The sequence below is a fragment of the Podarcis melisellensis genome (genome assembly GCF_964234715.1).
Source record: "Podarcis melisellensis genome assembly, chromosome: 9".
NCBI classification, from domain to species: Eukaryota; Metazoa; Chordata; class Lepidosauria; order Squamata; family Lacertidae; genus Podarcis; species Podarcis melisellensis.
The window spans coordinates 11008109-11022152 of NC_138541.1; the positions used below are offsets into that span (position 1 = coordinate 11008109).

The window sequence follows — 14044 nt, forward strand, 5'->3', positions numbered from 1 at the left end:
TGGCTGATAGTCAGGGCTGATGAGAGTTGTAATCCAGCAACAAATGGAGGGCCACAGGTCAGCTATCCTTCAACTAGATCTAAGAGAGGCGTACACACCATGCATTTTAATCACATTCTCTCTTTAAAGAATTCTGGGCACAGTTGTTTGCTAAGAATGCTTGGAAATGTACTTTGGGATGGGTAAACTACAGTTCTTTGAGAGGTGCGTGTGTGCTTTACAGGCATATTTAAGGCTTAGGCTCAAACGCTGCAGGTAGTAAGAGTTCCCACAATTTTTTCTGGAGTTTTAGTGCCTACTGTAGGACTGATGAGCCTTCTCCCACTGACCTCACATGTTCAGTGCTTCTGAAAGGAGGTAGACCAACTTGGAGCGAGCTGTTTATTTACAAGATGAGCTGAAATCCAAGGGGCTATTGGCTCAAATTCTTAATATGCTCATTATTTCAAAATGGAGGGAGTTTGTTTCTGGACCTCACCCCACCAAATCTCATCGGCCTCACTAGCTGAAGTGGTTTTGTAGGTCAGGTAAGGCGACATTGTATTTTGCCACACGCTGAAAACAATTACGTTCTCTTTTTGTGTTTAATTTCCTCTAGGCCTTCCAGAATCCGTCAGCTTTCGTTTTACAGGTACACATCGCCCTGCGGTTCATTTTCTAACGTGTTGCGAGCTTGTTTAGTATGTTGTTAATACCTGCTAGTTTAAAAATAACAGTGATTAAATCCTAGCTTGCGATGAAGGTGAAACAGCATGATTAGCAATCTGAGCAAGAAAAAAAAAGATCAAGGGATGTGAAAGGAAATTAGCAGGGAGAAGTGATTGTGTGAGGGGGTGCTTAACCCTTCCTCCTCCTGTTGTTTCCCCCCAACTGCTTTTCTCCACACACCTCCAACTAGGGAGAGGAAGATGCAGGGACATGCAGTAGGCAGGAGAAAGCTCTTAAGCACACCCTTCTCATTTACCTTGCTGCTGTCAAATGTCCTCATTCTATCACACTGCTTTGCAGCTGTTTAGTGGGCCTCAGGATTCTAGAGCTGGGTTCTGCCAGGAAATAATAGATTTTTCAGAATAAGAAAGTAAAGCTTTGACCTAATACGTATAGGCAACTTTCCTGCAGATAATGGAAGACAGTTATTTTTAGGGGGCGGAACAGTTACTGAAGCTATTATAGTTGTTGTTATGTGTGTGTTTTTAAGAGGATTGCATTTTCTATAAAAGTGTGAATTAGTTCATTTCCTGCAGATGATGAAGACAGTTTTGGGTATTTTTTTTGGGGGGGGGCAAATCCTAGGTAGGGGGGCAAGGATAAATTTTACTGAAGTTATTATAACCCTTTACTTACTGAAGTTATTATAACCCTTTACATAAAAGTAAATTAGTTATCACAGACTAGCAAAATGCTCATTATGAAGGACAAAGGGGGAGAGGGTAGATTTTTAGAGACACACATCCTAGATGATGATGATGATTTTAACAATATCCTACCTTAACATTAGGTTAATGTCCAAGGCGGTTTCCTTAGCAATATTGAAAGGGGGGTGGGAAACAAAGTAAAAAACAACAACCACATATCAACAAATATGCAACACCAAAAGGAGCAGTACACCATATCCAGCCAAACCCAACGGCAATTAAAACCCACCAGAGGGGTTTGGTGAATGAAACTACAGTCGTACCTCGGAAGTCGAATGGAATCTGTTCCGGAAGTCCGTTCAACTTCCAAAACATTTGGAAACCAATGCACGGCTTCTGATTGGCTGCAGGAAGCTCCTGCAGCCAATCAGAACCCGTGGAACCCACGTCAGACATTCGGGTTCCAAAGAATGGTCACAAACCGGAACACTCACTTCCAGGTTTGCGGCATTCGGGAGCCAAAACGTCCAGATTCTGGAGCATTTGGGATCCAAGGTACGACTGTATTGTAAACGTGGTGTTTAAAGGACAGTGAAGCAGCAAATATGTTTAGAGAGAATGTTCCACAGCAAGGGCACCACTACAGAAAAGACCATTCTTAGTAGCCACCCACCTGATCTTTGAAAGTGCATATAGGTACGTAGATTCATATAAGATGCCATATTTCAAATACCCCAATCCTAGGCCATTTGTAACACTATAGGTCAAAACTGGCACTTTGAATTGCAGCGAGTCATTTACTTCACTTGCAAGTAGGTAGGGGAGAATTGTGGGGGGGGGGTTTAGGGCTTGTTCTTATATATAAGGCAAATTCATTTAAATGGTTTTCCCTTCAGTCTCAGATGGAGAACATACAAGCCCCGAGATGACATTTACTATCCACTTGCTCTCCACTGATGATGGATCGCCGTTATTCCAGATCACTGCTCCAGTCCTTGAGGTCAGCCAAGGAGGCAGAGCCACTATCGGTAAGGAGAAGGAGCAAGAAATCTAGCAGACTCAAGCTGTAGCCCACAGCCCAGTTGCAATTCACACACATTGCAATCCACTTAGGATCTTTCCATAAATTAGCTGGCCTATGGTTACCAGATTTTTCCAATGAATCTGGGGACACTTTTTTATTTTTTTGAAGCTGAGTAGCAACAGGGAGTCAGTAGTGGGGATGGTAAGGCAAAAGACCCTGGGCCCAAGCACACATGCATACTGTATAAAGGTGCAAAGCCCTTCTTTCTCACCCTGTGAAACACAAATGCTGAACCAAAGCCAGGGCTTTTTCGGCTGTGGCCCCGATCTGGTGGAACGCTCTGTCACAAGAGACTAGGGCCCTGCAGGACTTGACATCTTTCCGCAGGGCCTGCAAGACGGAGCTGTTCCACCAGGCCTTTGGCCAAGGCACAGTCTGACCCCCCTCCTTTGGCAATCCTCTCAGAACTCTAGCCCAATGGTTGCCATTAATCTGATTTGAATTAATTTTATAATGAAATGATTTTAGAATGTTGCATTATTTTACTGTTGTCAGCCGCTCTGAGCCCGGCTTCGGCTGGGGAGGGCAGGATATAAATAAAATTTTATTTATTTATTTATTTATTTATTTATTTATTTATTATTATTATTATTATTATTATTATTATTATTATTATTATTCCCCATGTGTAGCCCTGTTTCCCTTCTGCTGCAGTTCCTCCAAAAGCAAAATCATTTATCTTGCTGTCCACTGTGGCGAACTTATCATGAAGTTATGTCGTTCTTAGGTTATTCCACCCCATTCATTTCAGTGCAATGGAAATAGGGGTGGGGGGTGGGGCTTAAGCAATTATATATCATTTGTGGTCTGGAAGCAACAACAAATACAGATAATACAGTTGTACCTTGGAAGTCGACCGGAATCTGTTCCGGAAGTCCATTCGACTTCCTAAATGTTCAAAAACTAAATCGCAGCTCCTGGTTGGCTGCAGGAAGTTCCTGCAGCCAATCAGAAGCCACGGAAGCCCCGTCAGATGTTCGGCTTCCAAAAATAGTTCACAAACCGGAACAGTCACTTCTGGGTTTGCAGCGTTCAGGAGCCAAAATGTTCGGGAACTACTCTGTTCGAAAACCAAGGTACGACCGTATTTGCTGACTGACTTCTGTTCTGCACATGGGACGAGTAAGCTGATATTAGCATTTTTTCACCTCTATATCTGCCAAAATTTTTCAACATTCTTGATCATGAACGTAGTATTTCTTACACTGCCTGTTTCCTAAGCATGTTATATTCACCTATGCACATTCATTGGTCAATGTGGGAAAGAGTCACATTTTCCAGTAACGCATGGAGACAGTGAACATCAACTGGGCAAGATGCAAAAATCACCTTTTGATAGCGTTCATTTGCACACATTCTCTGTTGTTTTGACAACTTTCAGAATCTAGTCAAAGTATCTAGGAACTGTAAGTGCTTTGGTTTCTGTGCTTTTAGAATTGGTCGAGGATGTGCCTGTTTATAGTGTTGTTTTTGTGTCATATGCTTCACTCTTCCCCCTTTGTAAGCTGCTCATACTAAAATACTCCAGCTTTCCTGAGAGGATAAAAACCCAAATAAATGCATTTTGCTTCCCCTACTTGGATCCCTCAGGGATACAGCTGACAGTGAGCGATGTGGACACAACTCCTGAAGACCTTTTCTTTGAATTGGTGAATCCTCCTCATCATGGAGATCTCTTCAAGCACAGCTCCACATTCCCAAGCCGCCTGAGTGCAGGTAGACATGTGTGATTTTTTTTTTTTTTGTAGACTAAGACACATCTATCTGTAAGGAAAAATGTGTGGCATGTACATCAAACTGTGTGTGCTTATTTTTCTTGGAATGTAGACATCCCCTGTGTGTCGCAGTGGCCTGGCTTGTGTATTTTCAAAACAAATTTTATTGCTTTTTAAATAAAACAAATACAAGAACCATTCAACTTATCTGGCAGTACATCTAATGGTGTTTGTTCTATCCAATGAATAGTCAATATTCCAAACTATTATAGTTGTACCTTGGTTGACGAATGCCTTGCGACTCGAACGTTTTGGCTCCTGGGCGCCACAAACCCAGAAGTGAGTGTTCTGGTTTCTGAACGTTCTTTGGAACCTGAACATCCGACAGGGCTTCTGCGGCTTCCAAAATAAGCCAGGTCTTATTTTCTGCGGCTTCCAAAATAAGCCAGGTCTTATTTTCGAACGTTTTGGAAGTCGAACAAACTTCCGGAACAGATTCCATTTGACTTCTGAGGTACAACTGCACTTAACGTAACTCCTCCACTGAGAAGATTGAGCGGTTGGCATAACAAGGTCTTGATTTGGGTCATGAACATCGTTAAGGAAAGGGGTCCACGTTTCTTGGAAGGTCTCTCTTTTCGGTGCCTGTGTATTTGTGACCAAATAAACCCTTGTACCAGAGTTCTCACCATGTTGTACACAGGAAACTCCTGATTTCAACCTTTCTTTCTGAGAAGGAGATACCTTCACGTATGAGGAGATCACCAGGAACGCTCTGCAGTATATCCACGATGGTTCGTCCTCAGCAGAAGACACTATGGAGATTTCAGTGACTGATGGCATCACCACAGCGACGGCCGTACTGAAAGTCGAAGTAGCCCTGATCAACAGTGAAGGCCCCAGGCTGGATCCCGGCTGCTCACTCGGCATCACGGTGGCTGCTAAAAGCTCTGTAATCATCACCCGATCCCACTTTGCCTATATTGTAAGTGCACCATTTGTTTCCAGCCTCTTAGCCTCAATAATGTACCAGTCTATCAGCGTGTTGGGGTGTTAGGGGAGGGGTAGTACCTCTGGTGGGGGACACATTTCGGGTAGTTTGTTCTCATCCTGCACTCCACTCTCACCTGTGGCACCTAGAAGCTGTCCACATTTGACAGCGGCCACAACCTGGGAACAGCTTTTATTGGCCGGTTAAACCAGGTAAGGATAGCTGATGGGTCTCAAACCCTCAGTGAGTTAGGGACTTCCACTTCATGCAAAGACAGACTCTGTTGGATTGCATGGACGGGGAGGAAAAAAATTGAGAAAATTTAGAGCCACCCTTTAAAACATAACAAAAGATACTAAAAAAGATTAAAATTGCCTCAACTTCCAAAGCATCTGCGTAGGCTTGTCTAAGCAGCAACGTTTTTAGCAGGTGCCAAAAGGAGTACAGTGATACCTCAGGTTACAGACAATTCAGGTTACAGACACTTCAGGTTACAGACTCCACTAACCCAGAAATAGTAGCTTGGGTTAAGAACTTTGCTTCAGGATGAGAACAGAAATCGTGCTCTGGTGGCACAGCGGCAGCAGGAGGCCCCATTAGCTAAAGTGGTGCTTCAGGTTAAGAACAGTTTCAGGTTAAGAACTGACCTCCAGAACGCATTAAGTTCTTAACCCGAGGTACTACTGTACAGTGAAGGAGCCTGTATGATATCAATAGGCAGGGAGCCCAAAGTTCTTACATTTGTGGAGTACTTATAGATGGTTTTAGGTGGTTTCTGTCTATTTCCCTATGTTTGTCTTGAAAACATTATAAGGAGGGGAATGTCCATTGGTGCCCAGTTGTAATACGTGGAATGACTTTCTCAAGGTTCTAAGGACTGTTCACTTTTTGTTTCTTTTATCTTTACATCAACCTTGTGAGGCAGATAAGGCCCAGAAAGTCAGCGTGCTTTAGTGGTTAGAGTGTTGGACTAGGGCCTGGGAGTTCAGGGATCGGGTCCAATCATAACTGTCAACTTTTCCCTTTTCTTGCGAGGAATCCTATTTGGAATAAGGGAATTTCCCTTTTAAAAAGGGAATGGGTCCAATCTCCCCCATGAAGCTCACTGAGTGACCTTGGGCCAGTCAGAAACCCTCAGCCTAACCTACCTCACAGGGTTGTTGTGAAGAAAAATTGGGGAGAGGGCATGGAGAGCTACACACACCACCTTGAACCTCCTTGGAATATCACAGCACAGTCCCATGCATCACAGAATTGTAGAGCTGGGTTGCAATAAATAAAGGAGAGTGAAAGGCCCAGATCACTCTAGTGAGAGCTGTTTCCTAGTTCTGCTGGATCTCTCAGCGGCGTTTGATACCATCGACCATAACATCCTTCTGGACCGTCTTGAGGGGCTGGGAGCTGGGGGCACTGTCCTACAGTGGTTCCGCTCCTTCCTCCTGGGCCGTGTTCAGAAAGTGGGGGGGGGGGATGAGTCTTCAGACCCCTGGGCTCTCACTTGTGGGGTGCCTCAGGGTTCTGTCCTCTCCCCCATGCTTTTCAACATCTACATGCAGCCACTGGGAGAGATCATCAGGAGGTTTGGGCTGGGTGTTCATCAGTATGCAGATGATACCCATCTCTACCTCTCTTTTAAATCAGAACCAGTGAGGGCAGTGAAGGTCCTGTGTGAGTGTCTGGAGGCGGTTGGAGGATGGATGGCGGCTAACAGATTGAGGTTGAATCCTGACAAGACAGAAGTACTGTTTCTGGGGGACAGGAGGCGGGCAGGTGTGGAGGATTCCCTGGTCCTGAATGGGGTAACTGTGCCCCTGAAGGACCAGGTGCGCAGCCTGGGAGTCATTTTGGACTCACAGCTGTCCATGGAGGCACAGGTCAAATCTGTGCCCAGGGCAGCTGTTTACCAGCTCCATCTGGTACGTAGGCTGAGACCCTGTCTGCCTGCGGACTGTCTCGCCAGAGTGGTGCATGCTCTGGTTATCTCCCGCTTGGACTACTGCAATGCACTCTACGTGGGGCTACCTTTGAAGGTGACTCGGAATCTACAACTAATCCAGAATGCGGCAGCTAGACTGGTGACTGGGAGCGGCACAATTCAAAGTGTTGGTGCTGTTCCGAGCACAATTCAAAGTGTTGGTGCTGACCTTTAAAGCCCTAAACGGCCTCGGTCCAGTATACCTGAAGGAGCGTCTCCACCTCCATCATTCTGCCCGGACGCTGAGGTCCAGCGCCGAGGGCCTTCTGGCGGTTCCCTCATTGCGAGAAGCAAAGCTACAGGGAACCAGGCAGAGGGCCTTCTCGGTAGTGGCGCCCACCCTGTGGAACGCCCTTCCATCAGATGTCAAAGCGATAAACAACTACCTGACATTCAGAAGACATCTTAAGGCAGCCCTGTTCAGGGAAGTTTTTAACGTGTGATATTTTACTGTATTTTTGGTTTTTATGGGAGCCGCCCAGAGTGGCTGGGGAGGCCCAGCCAGATGGGCGGGGTATAAATAATAAATTATTATTATTATTATTATTATTATGACTGAGCAGTGATTTGAACTATGACCTCCTCAGTCCTTGTTGAACACTTGCTGCGGGGGGGGGGGGGGCAAAGAAACAGCAGCAGCAGCAGACCCTCCAAGTGTCCCAATTTTGCAGTGACAGTCCCAGCTTTACAGAAGCCATCCTGGTTTGTGATTTGATCTCGGAATGTCCCTCTTTCCTATTTGCAGTCGACAAATGTTGGCGGGTATGGAGTTATCCAACTCCCAAGCCATGTGAAGTCAATCCTGTATAGGGAAGGGTTTTTTTTAATGTTTAATGTTTTATTATGTTTTTAATACATGTTGGAAGCTGCTCATAGTGGCTGGGGCAACCCAGTCAGATGGGTGGGCCATAAATAATGAAATAATAATAATAATAATAATAATAATAATAATAATAATAATAATGGTAAAGGTAAAGGGACCCCTGACCATTAGGTCCAGTCGTGACTGACTCTGGGGTTGTGGCTCTCATCTCGCCACCCGTGTCCCAATAATAATAATAGGACATCCCTATTTTCACTGGCGCTGTGGGTTAAACCTCAGAGCCTAGGACTTGCCGATCAGAAGGTCGGCGGTTCAAATCCCCGCAATGGGGGGAGCTCCCGTTGCTTGGTCCCTGCTCCTGCCCACCTAGCAGTTCGAAAGCACATCAAAGTGCAAGTAGATAAATAGGTACCGCTCCGGCGGGAAGGTAAACGGTGTTTCCGTGTGCTGCTCTGGTTCCCCGAAGCGGCTTAGTCATGCTGGCCACATGACCCGGAAGCTGTCTGCGGACAAATGCCGGCTCCTCGGCCAGTAAAGCAAGATGAACACCGCAACCCCAGAGTCGGTCACGACTGGACCTAATGGTCAGGGGTCCCTTTACCTTTTTATTTTCACTGGTATGTGGCAAACTTGAATGCCTTAAAGAACCAAGCTTGACCTGGAAGTTATTGTGCAGGGCACGATTTGTTTGTCTTCTGCACATTTGGCTAATTCTTCTTGCAGTTCCCTTCCTTTAGCAACGCCTCAGTGAAGAAGTCCAGGCTCCTTGATGTCTTCCCAGGCTCAGAGCCTGCCATTAGTTTGAGCCTCCTTGAGACTCCCTGGGCCCCTGTACTTGCAGAGAAAACACTTCCTACGATTGTGTTAAGGTGTGAAGGGCGGTTTCTTGAGAAACGTGACTCTTGGCCCGCTCTCCCCGGCGTTTCAAGGAGCTTCTAGCGCAGCCCTGGCACGTAGCCTGGCCTCTCTTCGCGTTTTATTATTTGGAGACAAAAGCTGACCCGGAGCCAGCGGCTGCATTCCAAAGCCATAAAAGTGTGAGGGAGACCGCTGTAACATAAACCGCCGACATCCCTCTCAATGTTCTCCCTTGGCAGAAGTTTCAACCTTTTCTGCCGTGTCCTGCTTGTGGCTGCCAAAAAAGCGTACGAGTGGGGGTAAGAATGAGTTCTTTATTTCTAACCAGGTGTTTGGGACCGTGCCTGTTACATGAAGGTAGAGGTGGAGTGCAAAGGTAAAACGAAAATTAAGCTAATCCCAGAGTCAGGTGCTATTAAGCCTCTTTCGTTTGTGGGCCCACCATGGAGGCGGTAGAAAGCATGCCTAGCCTGGTGTGGAGCAGTTTGCTCTTGGTTGTAGACCTAAACAGACACAGATTTAACTCTGGTTCCCTTTCAGATCCCATCGGCCCCAACTAATTCCCAGAGTGGTTTAATAATCAACCCCCCTTTCACTCAGCGCCGGTTTACCAAATAGGCAGAGAAGGCACAGGCCCCACAACAACAGATCAAAATAATATTGATTTGATCTTGGAGCAAAATTACAATCAAGCTTTCTTAGTTCAATGATATCCCACCAAAGCATGCGCATGAGGGCCTCCCCCCCCATTTTTTTTTCAACTGCCATGGGGTCTCCACAGGGTTTAATCTGGCACAGCTTTCACAGGAACTCTGGGAATTGTAGTTCTGTGAATTGTAGGGTCTCTCTCCTAACAACCCTCACCATCCTTAACAAGTTGCTCTTGGGAGAAAGCCATAACTACTTAAAGTGGCATGATTCTGCTTTAAATGTATAGTGCAGATGGGACCTAAGCCAAAGTAGCATTTTTTTCCATGTATAAGACAATGGTTTTTTAATTATAAAAAATGTTTAAATTTGGGGTTGTCTTATACAAGGATAGTGCAGAGGGGGGATGGGCGATTGGTGGCAACCGCGAGCAGGAGATAGAGGAGGGAGAAAGGTTGTTTTCTGCTGCTCCAGAGAAGCGGACACGGAGCAATGGTTCCAAACTACAAGAAAAAAGATTCCACCTAAACATTAGGAGGAACTTCCTGACAGTAAGAGCTGTTCGACAGTGGAATTTGCTGCCAAGGAGTGTGGTGGAGTCTCCTTCTTTGGAGGTCTTTAAGCAGAGGCTTGACAACCATATGTCAGGAGTGCTCTGATGGTGTTTCCTGCTTGGCAGGGGGTTGGACTCGATGGCCCTTGTGGTCTCTTCCAACTCTATGATTCTATGATTCTATGATTGGCGAATCGGTGGGTGATTGATGGCTGCGGCAAGGCCTGCTGTTGAGTGGCGGCTGCTGCGGCAATTGAGCGGGCAATTGGCAGCGGTGGCCAGGTGGGTGAAAGATTGTTGGCAACTCTGAGCAAATCCCCCCCCAAAAAAATCTTAACAACTGTGGGCAATCGTCCCCCATTTCCTTAATTAATTTGGAGTCCCAGAAAATAGGGGTCGTCTTATACACGGGGGCATGTTATACACGGAAAAATACAGTATGTGTCAATGAAAAGAAATGACCCTGCTCACACCTCCCGTTTCCCCAGTTTTCTTGTGTATGAGCTCCTTGGGGTAGGGCCTGACGTACCTGTTCTTTCAAAAGCACATTGGACAAGGGAACTGCCACTTCACCAGGGTTCCTCTTGTGCTGAAGTGTTGAGCAAAAGGTAGGCTCACCTGGGAAGGAACACAAACTCACAGGAAGCTGCCTGACATCGGGTCAGATCATTTGTCCATCTCTCATAGCATTGTCTGCTGCGTCTGGCAGTTTTTCTCTGGGGACTCAGGTGGAGAAAGGTCTTCCATCTTGTCACCTATAACTTGGCGGTTTTGATTGGAGTTGCCAAGGGTTGCATCCTGCATCTCCGTGAGCTTCTGTGTGCAGTGCATGAGCTCTACCGCAAGCTCTCGCCACCCCTACATCCCTGAATCAGGGTGGTTTAGCACCCTCCTCCAAATTATAGAATTGTAGGTTTGGAAGGGATTGTGTGGGGGTCATCTCGTCCAACCCCCTGCAAGGCAGGAATCTTTTTGCTCAAGGTGGGGCTCAAACCCACAACCCTGAGGTTATGACAGTGGCGGAGCATGGAGGGCCCAGGGGTGGTTGCCCAGAGTGCGAAATGGTTGGGGGCGCAGAATTTCAACAGCTGGAGGTGCCTCAATACAACTGTGCCCATCCGTTGCTGGGCTCATTGAAAACGGCTTCTCCTTGTGAACCAGGAAGTGACCTCTCTAGACAACAGAACAACTCTTCTTTTCTTATCTCTGCGGCTCCAAACTCCTGGGTGATGTGGGATGGCATAAGGGAGTTGAAATCACATGCGTACTCCATCTATTTCCCTCCGTCCCACCCACCCACCCCCTCCATGTGGCCCTGGGCACTGGCAACCCACGCTACACCACTGGGTTAAGAGTCTCTGCCAACTTCTCCATTTCTCCATTACCAAACTCTGGGGTGGGGGGAATGGCAACTGTCCCACTCCTCTTTCAGAAGGTGAGGTCTTTGGCTGCATACTATGAGTTGTGTGTATGTGTGCCTGGATTTTGTGGATTTAGCCCATGAAGGTCTGAAGAGAAAAGCTTACAATAAGAACAATAATAAATAATATTATTTATACCCAGCCACTCTGGGTGACTTACAGCATACAGTATATGGGACTTGGGTTTCCAGCTCCTCCAGTTCTATGGTTTTATGCTCATCCCATGTGACGCTCCAACTTGGAAGACTCTGTTGGCATTTTGAGTATTCAGGACTGTTGCTTAACACAACGTGTGTGTGTGTGTGTGTGTGTGTATGTATGTATAACGGTTGGAATGCAGGACATACTATTCATGCTGCTGGTCCTATTTTAACACTGTTTCCACCTAAAATATCTCCTCATCCTGTTCTTTAAGGATTTAGATGGCAGTCTAAAATGGGCCTGCAGCTGGCGCGTTCAGGTTTCTAGCAAAATCCTTTATAAAAATAACTTTGATTTGGAAAAAATGACAAAACCAAAAAGGAGGGTGGCGGGTGTGTTAAGGAGTTCTGAGCTGCAAAGGTATTAGGCTGGGTGTGCAGCTTGTTGATTCATTGCGTGAGTTTTACTCATTAATTGACTGATTGACTAATCTGCATAATTTTGCTTGTGTATAGAACATTAGCTCTGAAAAGGAAAGCATTCATTTATTCATTTTGGAACAGGGGTTGGGAGCCCCACTAATGGAATTGTTGGTACTTGCAATAAAAAATAATTAGCTTTCCCCCCCTTCAAAAGTCTGCTTCCTGATCAAGGGCATCCAGCCCCGCCCGCCCCCCCCCCCCACTGGTGATCAACTTAATTTGAATCAATTTATAGAATCATTTATAGAATCATAGAATTGTACACTTGGGAGGTGATCTAGCCCAACCCCCGCAAAGCATATCCATGACAGATCATGGACAAAGCATCCAACCCCTGCTTAAAAACCCTCAGGGAAGGAGAGTCCACAACCTCTAACAGATTTATTAACTAAGCGACAAAGACCTGGAATCCAATGAATTTTAGGACTGCTCAGACTTCGCATTTTGGTGGCGCTGTGGTCTAAACCACAGAGCCTAGGACTTGCAGATCAGAAGGTCGGTGATTCGAATCCCTGTGACGGGGTGAGCTCCTGTTTCTCAGTCCCAGCTCCTGCCCACCTAGCAGTTCGAAAGCACATCAAAGTGCAAGTAGATAAATAGGTACCGCTCCGGCGGGAAGGTAAACGGCGTTTCCGTGCACTGCTCTGGTTCTCCAGAAGCGGCTTAGTCATGCTGGCCACATGACCCGGAAGCTGTATGCCAGCTCCCTCGGCCAATAAAGCGAGATGAGCGCCGCAACCCCAGAGTTGGCCACGACTGGACCTAATGGTCAGGGGTCCCTTTACCTTTGCCTAACTTGGGACATGTACCATCAGTTACAGGCAGGGATGTTTTTACACTGTGCTAGACTGTTTCATGCCCACGCAACCCAATCCTTGAATAAGTTAACTTTTGCATGAAATTATGCAAATCAGAGGGGGAAATTGCACAATGTCTCTGATTTTGCCTAATTGAAGCCGTAACGTTTAATATTTTCACAGTTTCTTCTGCTTCTGCTAGTTCTGGCTTCTGGTGCAAAGCACCAAAAGCGAAGTTTCAAAATGAGCACAGCGAAACACCACAAGTGGTTGAAGCCAGTGTAGTGTAGTGGTTAGAGTGTTGGACTAAGACCTGGGAGACCAGGGTTCGAATCCCCACTCAGCTGTGAAGCTCACGGGGTGACCTTGAACCCAGTCACTGTCTCTCAGCCTAACCTACCTCACATTGTTGTGGTGAGGATTAAATGAGGAGGGAGAGAAATCATGTATACTCTAAATGACAAGAGTTCTGCTCTCCACCTGGTCTTGTTCCCCTCATTTTAACCTGACTTAACTCCTGCTCTTTTTCGTCTCACTTCTCTCCTTAGGATAATAACTCTCCTGATTCCAAGATAAGGATTCAGTTAATTTCCCTTCCCATGTATGGAACTCTGGTGCGGCTAATACCCGGACAACATTCTCAGGAGTTTTCAGAGGTCTATAATTTCACGATGGAAGACATCAACAATAAAAGAATCAGGTAATCCTGGGGAGATTTGCAAAATTCTTCCGAGAACCCTAACCCTCCCTGCTCATTCAGAAATCCACAGTGCCACCTACAGGGAAGTCAGGCACTGAACATCAACAATACTTTTATAGCCTGTCTCGCAGAACGTCTAATGATTGAGTGCCGATCTTTCATGTTTTGTGGACTGAATTACTACTGCAAATAAGCGCTTCACAAACAAAGCTTATAAAAATTATTCTCCCAGCACAAATGTGAAGCAGGAAGAGAAAATGGAGAAGCTTTCCATTTAAAGAAAGTGTTGTTGGGTGCTTTTGGACTTGAGAAAAAAGATAACTAAGGGGAATATGGCTAGTGAAATTATTTGCCAAAGTGCCCGTCTCCTAAGGCAGACGGCGTTTTGGGACTCCAAATCCTTCTTCTCAAAACTACCTCTAACATTGTATGATGTACAGTATAATTTAGCACAGAAGAAAAGCAATATTTTTTTTCCAGTGAGTTGAAGACAGGGGCCTC

At 45.9% G+C, this 14044-nt stretch overlaps 1 protein-coding gene across 1 annotated transcript in view; it reads left to right on the forward strand.

The window, feature by feature from the left end:
* Nucleotides 1-14044, forward strand: part of FRAS1 (Fraser extracellular matrix complex subunit 1) — a 341121-nt gene that overhangs the window by 268151 nt on the left and 58926 nt on the right. Inside the window, exons 34-38 of the mRNA XM_081924721.1 lie at nucleotides 599-631; nucleotides 2252-2383; nucleotides 4030-4155; nucleotides 4892-5139; nucleotides 13392-13543. Coding sequence (XP_081780847.1) covers nucleotides 599-631; nucleotides 2252-2383; nucleotides 4030-4155; nucleotides 4892-5139; nucleotides 13392-13543 — 691 coding nt within the window. The remainder of the gene's footprint in view (nucleotides 1-598; nucleotides 632-2251; nucleotides 2384-4029; nucleotides 4156-4891; nucleotides 5140-13391; nucleotides 13544-14044) is intronic.